The 10,134-nt window shown below is 35.4% G+C and overlaps 1 protein-coding gene and 1 pseudogene across 1 annotated transcript in view; one reads left to right on the top strand and one right to left on the bottom strand.

Moving 5' to 3' along the window:
- LOC132190859 (disease resistance protein RUN1-like) overlaps positions 1 to 5,032 on the top strand; it is a 14,198-nt gene extending 9,166 nt beyond the window's left edge. Inside the window, exons 2-5 of the mRNA XM_059605892.1 lie at positions 618 to 1,716; positions 2,039 to 2,314; positions 2,421 to 2,582; positions 4,406 to 5,032. Of these exons, the coding sequence (XP_059461875.1) occupies positions 618 to 1,716; positions 2,039 to 2,314; positions 2,421 to 2,582; positions 4,406 to 5,032 (2,164 nt within the window). The remainder of the gene's footprint in view (positions 1 to 617; positions 1,717 to 2,038; positions 2,315 to 2,420; positions 2,583 to 4,405) is intronic.
- Positions 5,033 to 6,673: 1,641 nt separating this feature from the next.
- LOC132190858 (blue copper protein 1b-like) lies at positions 6,674 to 7,726 on the bottom strand (annotated as a pseudogene).
- Positions 7,727 to 10,134: the final 2,408 nt, after the last annotated feature.

The following is a 10,134-nucleotide window of genomic DNA, read 5'->3' as shown; positions in this document are numbered from 1 at the left end:
TTAAAATTAAAATTAAATTAAATTAAAATTAAAATTTTTAAAAAAAATTTTGGGCCTAGGGGTGGCTTCGGCCACCCTAGACCGACCACCCCTTAATTTTTAATTTTTTTTTTCTAACTTGGGATTGGGGCATTTTGAGGGGGAAAAAAAAAAAAAAAAAGTCAGAATGGTCGAATTGCAACAATTTGGAAGTTTATGGGAGTAAAGTGTCACTTTTTAAACATTGAGATTAAAAGTGCAAATGAGTGGATAGTTCAGGGGGGGTAAAGTATATTTTTCCAAAAAATCTTACTTTGCCAGCTGCAATATAGGTTTGAAAAGAGTGTTGCGGGTAACAAAACACTATTCTTTGTCATGGAATTAAAAGCAACGGTAATTTTTTTTGTTTGTGTGAGAGAGGTTTTGAGTCTATTGGATTTTGGGTTAACATAATTCTATGGAATAAAAATTTAGTTTCTTCAAACTTTGATCCACTAGTATGGTAAATGCTAATGAGTTAAGGATAATGGCCAAAACTAATATGTTCTAAGTTTTTACATATTCGCGTATATAAAACTTATATTTCAATTCTCTCTTGTATAGTGTGACTCTACCTAACTTCTTAAAATAATTTCCAGGCATGAAGCAAAGTTTATTAGGAAAATTGTTGAAGAGATTTCAAGAGAACTGAACAACACACACTTGTTTATAGCACTCTACCCAGTTGGAGTAGATTCTCACGTTCAAGACATAACTTTTGGGTTAAATGTTGGAGCTAACGATATTCGCATGGTAGGAATCTTGGGAATGGGCGGAATTGGCAAAAGAACTATTGCTAAAGCCATTTATAACCAATTTTTTCATGGATTTGAAGGTAAAAGTTTTCTTGCAAATGTTAGGGAAACTTCCAAGGAACCTAGGGGTCAGGTTCATCTCCAAGAACAACTTCTTTCTGACGTCTTGAAGACAAGCGAGATAAAGATAAGTAGTGTTCATAGAGGAATCAATATGATTAAAGAAAGACTTTGTAATAAAGCAATATTTGTGATACTTGATGATGTAGACCAAATGGAGCAACTGAATGCCATATGTAGGCGTGACTGGTTTGGTTTGGGAAGTAGAATTATTATAACAACGAGAGATGAGCATTTGCTAAAGGAGCTAGAAGTGGATAGTGTATATAGAGTTACAGCAATGAATGCCATTGACTCTCTTGAGCTCTTTAGTTGGCATGCCTTTAGGAATAGTTATCCTATTGAAGATTATACTGATTTGTCAAGAAGTGTCATTGCTTACTGTGGAGGGTTGCCACTAGCACTTGAAGTTTTGGGCTCATTCCTTTTCTCTAGGAGCATGCTAGAATGGAAAAGTGCATTAGATAAATTGAAGAGGATTCCTCATGAGCAAATTCAAAATAAACTTAGAATAAGTTTTGATGGACTAAGTGACAATACTGAAAAGGATATATTCCTTGACATATCATGTTTCTTCATAGGAAAGGATATAGACTATGTTGTAAAAAAATTGGATGGCTGTGGTTTTTTTGCAAAGATTGGAATTAGTGTCCTCATTCAGCGATGTCTTCTTAAAGTTAGTGAGACAAATGAGTTTACAATGCATGATCTGTTGCGAGACATGGGAAGAGAAATCGTTCGTGAAAAACACCCCAACGAACCTGGGAAATGGAGTAGATTATGGCAGCATGAGGATGCATTTGATATATTGACAAAGCACGAGGTAATAAGAACTTTCTCAATTGAAAACATTGAAAGAAAAATGAAGCCTTTTTTTTTTTCTTTCTAAGATATATGTTATTCGGGAAGCAAATGCGCACTAATTCGCACTGATCACATGCCTTGAAAGTGTAATCCATATATTTCTTATTTGAAAATAGGAACTTTTTTTTTTTTTCTTTCCTAACATCATTATATTGTTTTTGTAGTTGCAAATATGATTACATTATATTAAGCAAAGCAAGATAAATGAAATGATTAATAAGAAAGATTATGTGATAAGTTTGGATAATCACTTGTCTCATACAATACTTGTGTTTTTACAGGGAACAAATGCAGTTGAAGGACTTACTTTAGAATTGACAAGTCTAAGTAAGATGAATTTCAATTCAGAAGCATTTATTAAGATGCAGAGACTAAGATTACTCCAACTTGATCACATACGACTCACTGGAGACTATAAATATCTTTCCAAAGAATTAAGGTGGCTTTGCTGGCATGGATTTCCTCTCAAGTTCATTCCAAATGACTTTTATCCAAGAAACTTAGTTGTGATTGACTTGGAATATAGCAATCTCAAAAAAGTTTGGGAAAGTCCCAAGGTAAAATAATCAATGATTTATTTATTATTTTTTTTTTTTATGTTCTAGGCTCTAATATTGCGCTTTCCTTCCTTTTTAATTGGTTGTTTTCTCATTTGTTTAGCAGTTACTTGAGAAGATGAAAATTATAAATCTCAGTCACTCTCATTATCTGAGTCAGACCCCTGACTTGTCAAAACTCCCAAATCTAGAGCAATTAATACTTGAAGATTGTACGAGTTTGCTTGAGGTTCACCACTCCATTGGAGATCCTAGTAATCTTGTTTTGGTGAATTTGAAAGATTGCAAATGCCTTAAAAGTTTGCCAAGGAGTTTCTATAAGTTGAAGTCTCTAGAAACTCTCATTCTTTCTGGGTGTTCTAAAATGCACAATTTAGCTAACAACTTGGGGGAGATGGAATCATTGACAACTCTTCTTGCAGACAGAATTGCTATAAGACAAGTGCCTTTTAGTATAGTGCAACTGAAGAATCTCAAATATTTATCTCTATGTGGGTTTAAAGGATCACCGTCTAAGTCATTGCCATCACTCTTTTGGTCTTGGATATCACCAAGGAAAAGTCCTAAGTCAGTGAATCTATTGCCTGCTGCACTACAAGGCTTGAACTCACTAACACACTTATGTCTCTGGGACTGCAATTTATCGGATGACAGAATTCCTACAGATTTTTGGAATTTATGTTCTCTTAAAATTTTAGATTTAAGATGCAATAGTTTTGAAAGCCTATCAACAAGCCTAGGTGGTCTTTCGAAGCTTCAAGATCTCAAATTGGGTCGCTGTAGAAAGCTTAAATCAATTCCGGATTTACCAGCAAGTTTGATTTTCTTAGATGCAAAACACTGCACTGCATTGCACTGGAAAGAATGCCGGATCTATCAAAGCTCTCAAATATGAATGGTTTGTGCCTTACTAACTGTCACAAATTAGTCGAAGTTCCAGGTTTGGATAAGCGTTCAAATCCTATTGTGTCTGTTAACATGGAAGGGTGCATGAATGTAACACATACTTTTAAGCAAAGCTTCCTACGGCTACATGTACATGTTTCTCTCTCTCTCTCTCTTAATTTTTAGGAGAAACTTCACTTTAGACCTCTGAATTATCGCGCATTTTGACAAGCCCCCCAAATTTCAAAACTTCTCAATTTTAACCCTTCGGTTAGATTTTAAACGTTAAAAGTGAGGCAATTACGTTTATACCCTTGACTTTTTTATAAAATTCCAAATTTATCCTTAATTTCAAATTAAATTTGTTTTTTTTTAAAAAAAATTATTATTAAAAAAATATCATGAGGCGACCCACGGTTGGGCGACCTTATGAACCTTTTTTTTTTCTTATTTTTTTAATAAAAAGAAAATTGAAGGGTAAATTTGTCTTTTTAGGGGTTTTAACGACAAAAATTGATAGAGGGTGTAAATTGCATCAAATTGAAAGTTCGAGGGTTGAAATTGAGAGATTTTAAAGTTTGGGGGCTTGCCAAAATGCGGGGTAATTCAAGGGTTTAAAGTGAAGTTTTCCCTAATTTTTAACTAAAATAGAATAAGGGGAAAACACATTTTTACTCCCTTGAACTATCCACCCATTTGCACTTTTACCTCAAATGTTTAAAAAGTGACACTTGAACCCTCAAACTTTGAAATTGTTGTAATTCGACCATTCTGACTTTTTTTTTTGGCCCAAAATGCCCCCATCCCAAATTAAAAAATTTTAAAAAAAAATTAATTAAGGGGTGGCCGGCCACCCCATTTGGGCCTAAGGGTGGCTTTGGCCACCCGAGACCGGACACCCCTTAATTTAATTTAATTAATTAATTAATTTTAACTTGGGATAGGGGCATTTTGGGAAAAAAACAAGTCAGAATGGTCGAATTGCAACAATTTGAAAGTTTGGGGGGGGGGGGGGTCAAGTGTCACTTTTTAAACATTGGAGGTCAAAGTGCAAATGAGTGGATAGTTCATGGGGATAAAATATATTTTTCCCATAGAATAATGTGTGGAGTAGGATTTCAACATAAGACCCTTGTTATGATATCATGTTATCTCGTATCATTTAGTTAGTACTTTAAAACACATCATCCTCTGCTGATGTAACAGGAATGGGTTATGCGTGGAGTTGGTAGAGTGTTTGGCATTAACATCCCCGGCAATCAAATCCCCGATTGGTTCACGTATCAGTGTGAGGGACCCTCGATACATTTTAAAGTACCAACGGCTGATCCCATATTGAAAGAGTTTGGTGTATGTGCTTTCTATGCATCACGTGTTCAAGTATTATCTTCACATAAAGGTGGCGTGTCAGTTATCAACCATACCAGGAATACTATTCTGACTAATTTTTCAGCAACAACTGGTGGCCCATTCCCTCTTGGAGATCACCTATTGCTATGGAATATTGTTCTTACCAATGATTTTGAGGATGGTGATGAAGTAGAGCTTCTTGTAGATTGGGGGCCTGAAATCATTGTGAAGAAAATAGGGGTCTATCCAATATATGAAAGGGTTGTAGATGGAAAAGATGAGGATCATGCCATTGTTGTCAGTGATGATGAGGATGACAATAACAATATAGAAAACAGATGCCCCTCTAAGAGAAAAATGAGATCTCCAAATATGATTGATGATTCACAAACTTCGATGAAAGAGAAACAGCTCAAAAGGCTTGCTACAGAGGAAAATGAGTATTATTTTACTATTTACTCTCAAAAGTTTCAATTTGAGTAGTTGTAAGATATATATATATATATATATATATATATATATTCTTGTCTCACATGTATTGTATAATTATTGAAATATGTCATGCTTCCAAGTGATTTTCAATGCAAGTTTCCTCTATAGTCTCCATATACCAAAATATTCTTCATCTTCTTCTTTTTTTTTTTTTTTTTTTTTTTTTTTTTAAAAAAAGAAAAAAAAAATGCAAAAAGTAGGCATTGGTCAAGATTCATTGTATTTGATAATTTCTTATTAGTATAGTTTCTGATAAGTCACAAGTGTAAAGAGTAGGTAGTCCCTAAAAGGTAGCTTAATTGGCTAGAGACTACGCCTCATGAAGCAGAGGTTACTAGTTCGAATCTCATTCTTCATTTTCCCTCCTTCCCTTATGCAAATGTGTAAAAAAAAAAAAAATTAAGTTTACTCTTTTCACTTCAAAAAAAGAAAAAGAAAAAAGGTAACTATGTATTTTTATTTTCCAATTGTACATATTAGTTGTAATGATTTCTCTATATATTGAATACACTTCAATATGATCAACTTGGCCAAATTGGGTAATTCTATGTACCATTTTTTTTATCCTCTAAAGTTGTAGCATGGTTTCTCTAAAAAAAAAAAGAAAAAAAAAAAAGAAAAAAAAACTAATTTCTATGCATCACATGCTATGAAGGACCACGTTACATCAACTTTGAAATGATAAAAACGAGATAAAAAGATGATGTATAACATTATTCGACCAAATCTCTCTTGTTCATCATTTCTTACTCTATCTAAACTCCTCATACAATTCCTGAACTATGTATGAAAGCCATTCCCAAAGAAAAAACAAAAAAAACACTATTGAGAAGCATATAAGGAAATAATAAGCTATATATATAAACTTTGGATCACACTACAACTTAATGATGCCTATCTTGTCTCCAAGGGGTAACTTAATCTGCTGGATATCGCGTCTCATGAAGCGAAAGTTACTAGAGAGGAAGGTTGTGGGGTGCACTTGTCTTGAGTAGTGAATCCTAGTCTACACCCGAGGTTGGAATAATTTTAGAAGTCACTCTTGTGTCCCTCTTGTGTCACTTTATGAATTGGTGGCTTTAAAATCACTATTTGATTAAATTCAATAATGATCAATCACAAGCCCAACAATGATTTTAGAAGCCATATCATTTTTAGAGTGACTAAACAAGAACACAAGAGTAACTTCTAGCATTACTCCCCGAGGTTGCTCAAAGCAGGTGCGCTCTATAGCCTCCTCTAAAATTTGGAAAGCAAAATTATAGTGGATCCCCATCTTTTAAATAAAGCCTAAAAGCACAGACTTGTACGTATTAGCATTATTGTCCTATAAACAATCAAATTATGTTTGAGTTGCTAAAATGCCAAAACTTCTATTAAAAGCCATTTCCACCCTCTCTTATATAATGTTAAATTGCCTAAACCACACCTGCTGTTTGCAAGATAATTTAACAAATACGCTCAAACATCGTATTTGGTACAAATATAGAGCACACATGGTTTATATTTCAGAACACACATACTACTATAAATCAATAAATTCAGATCCAATACAATGCAAACACTTAATGAATTCAATACACTCCACAAACATGAAAGGAGAATTTTAACTATAGTACTATTGATCTAACTTTAAACCATGACCATGGCAAGGATGCCAAAAACAATCATTATCCACCCATAATATATAGGTTTAATGCATTCCTCGGCTGCTGAAATAGGAGAAGGTGCTAGAGACATTGTCTGAGGCAACACTGTTATGGCAAGTTTTTAGTTTCCATTCTCACAATGTTTGGCAACACCACAAATATACCATTTTCTTCCTGAGGTTGCTAATGTAATCACATCATTTCCACTAATCAGGCCCTCAATTCCCAATGGTGCAACACATTGTTGGAAGCCAGTTCCATTGACTTTAAGAACATTATGAAGTCCCTCTTTATACTTGAAAACTGCACCAAAAAGTTAATTCTTCCATCATCAATCAAACTTAAAATAAATACATTTAAAATATATATATATTTTTCTGCAAACTCAATAAGAAACAAAAATTATCCACTAGCAACCCATTAAAAACAAGATAGCCTCAAAGTCGAGTAATGCTATGTATCAAAATCCGAATGAAAATGATTTTCCTTTACTAAAATTGTAGTAATGCTATGGGAGTGGTTCCCTGTCGACTTTTTGTAAAGGAAAAAACTTTCTATTCAGATGAGATATAATCAATATTTTAACGTTCATCCTCACGTATAGTCTCAAACTCCATTTGAATAGGTGAGATCCAACACCTAAAATATTTAATTAAATTGGAGTGAATTGACGGAATTAAAGTTCGAACTCATGACCTATGACTCTGTTATCATGTTAAATCACCACTTATTCTAAAAGTTTAAGCTGATAGAAATATGTAAATTTAATCAATACTTTAACAAAGTATTGATTTGAAAACAAACATGGGCAAATAAAACTAAAAAATTATATAAAAAATATGGTAAGTACAAAAAGTTTATAAAGTTAATTTACCAAGAGTGTCACCGACATGAAAGTCCTTTCCCTGGCCCAAGCTTGGTAGTCAAAGTTAATGGTCCAACCCTTGTCATCACCAACCACAAATTCTGTGGCCAAAATTGAAGGGACAAGAATTGCTACGATTGCAAGGATGAAGAAATATTGGGAAGATGCCATTGATTCTCTTTAATGTGTTGTTGGTCTCAAGAACTAGAATTAATGGTGGGTATTTATAAGTCAAAGATCTCACATTTTGACCGTCTATGGACGGCAATGCGAAATGGCCTTCTCTTTTACATTTTGGACTGCTTGCCGGCTTTTAACTTTGAGATTATTGCCGCCATTTTGTGTTAAATATTAGTTAACTATAAAATTTTATTTTTTTTAGACAAGTGGTGATCCTTTAATGTGATATTAGAATAAAACAAAGTTCAATCTTAACTTCATGTGTTTTCTTATATTTTAATTATATATTTTACGTGTTGTGAAAGTTTGAACTCACATGTGAATGGATTGAAAAAAATATTAATTATATAATTGAATTTACCACTTCTTATCTATTTAAGCTTTAGAAATAATTGATATTTAACACAGAGGTTTGATACGGACACAACACAAACCCAACTCATGGCCAACTTCTCTCCTACGTGTAAAAAAAATTTGAATTTTAAACCAAACAAATTGTTTTTTTTTTTCCAAATTTTCAGAATCTCAAAATCCTCTTTATCAATTTTTTATTATTTAAATGACACATAAGAGAGAAGTTGGCCATAAGTTGGATTTATGTTGTGACCTTAACATTTTCCTTTAACACAACCATGTTAGAGGATATTATGGGATTTGATTTAAGATATTTAATTGTAATTGATTGTAATGATTTGATTTTATTGATATGATTGTAATCATATTTAATTATCATATATCTATCTCATTTTTCCTATAAATATGAGTATTTTGTAATGTAAATGTTTCAAGGGATCAATAAGAGCGAAATTCCTTAGGGCTTTAATGGTCCGTATAATCTTTATGTATTTTTCTATTTTTTTTTTCATTTAAATTTCTTTATATTGTCTTTTCTTTTATAGCTAGACGAATTGATGTTGCTAAGATTACTGCATGGATGGGAGTGTGTTTCTCAGTTTCTTTAGGCTTCGTTTACTTCGACGTAAAATGGTTATTATAAATGATTTTCGCATTTTACGGTATTTACTTCGACGTAAAATAGTGGTCAAGGGAAAATATTTTCCTTTTGACCGAAAATTCTTTTTTAATTTTTGAAAAATGTTTACGGTTTTGAAAACCGTAAACTATTTTTCGACTTTTGGCATCTCATTCTCAAATCGACGGACCTTACCAAGACCCACCTAGAACCTTGCCAAGACTTGCCCGGGACCCGCTCGGGACTCGCCTAGGACTCGCTCGAGACCCCACCAGGACTTGCCCGGGACCCGACCGGACTTGAACGGGACCTGCCCGGACCTGCCTAGGACTTGTCCAGGACTTGCCCAAGACCCCCCCGAGACCCAACTTGGACTTGCCTGGAACCCGCCTGGGACTTGATCGTGACCTGCCTGAGACTTGCTCTGGACTTGACCGGGACCCGTCCAGGACTTGACTAGGACCCGCCCAGGACTTGCTTGGGACCGGACTGGGATCTACTCGTGACTTGCCCGAGACCTCGCCGGGACTAGCTTGGGATTTGATCGGGACCCCCTTAGGACCCCGTCGGGACCCGCCTAGGACCCACCTGGGACCCGCCCAGGACTTGAAAGGAACTTGACCGAGACTCGCCCGGGACTTGATAGGGACCTGACTAGGACCCGCCTCGGACCCCACCGAGACTTGCATGGGACTCGCCCGGGACCCCACTGGGACTCGCTCAGGACTTGACCGGGACCCGCCCAGGACTTGACCGGGACTTGACCGGGACTTACCCGGGACCCCGCCAGGACCTAGCAGGTACCTGCCCAGGACTTGATCCGGACTTGCCCGGGACCCCGCTGGAACTTGACCGGGAACCGCCCAGAACTTGATCGAGATCCGTGCAGGTCCCGGCGGAAAATATTTTAAGGGGAGTCATTTTCCTTGATAGAAAACATTTTACGCCGTTTATCGTGCGCACATAAAATATTTTTTTTTTGAAATATTTTTTTATATCTATATTTTCCAATAAAATCCTGAGCAAGTCCTAGGCGGGTCCTAGGCAGGTCTTGGGCAAGTCCTGGGTGGGTCCCGGCGGCGGGGACCTGATTGGATAATATATATATATATATATATATATATATATATATATAAAATTCATTTTCTGTGCGCGCAATAAATGCCGTAAAATGTTTTCGACAGAAAACATTTTTAGGGAAAACGGTTTTCCTGAAAATATTTTCCGACGGAAACCATTTTACGATGAATTAAACGGTTTCGATGTAAAATGGTTTCCATAAAATGATTTCCACATTTTACGGTGTTTACTTCGATGTCAAATAGTGGTCAATGGAAAATTTTTTCTTTTTGACCGAAAAGAAAATATTTTCCATTGACCACTAGAACCTCGTCGGAACTTGCCCGGAACCCATTTAGGACTTGAC

Source organism: Corylus avellana, chromosome ca8 (assembly GCF_901000735.1).
Source record: "Corylus avellana chromosome ca8, CavTom2PMs-1.0".
Taxonomy (NCBI): Eukaryota; Viridiplantae; Streptophyta; class Magnoliopsida; order Fagales; family Betulaceae; genus Corylus; species Corylus avellana.
The sequence above is the reverse complement of the archived record's forward strand: the minus strand, read 5'-3'. Positions and strand labels throughout refer to the sequence as shown.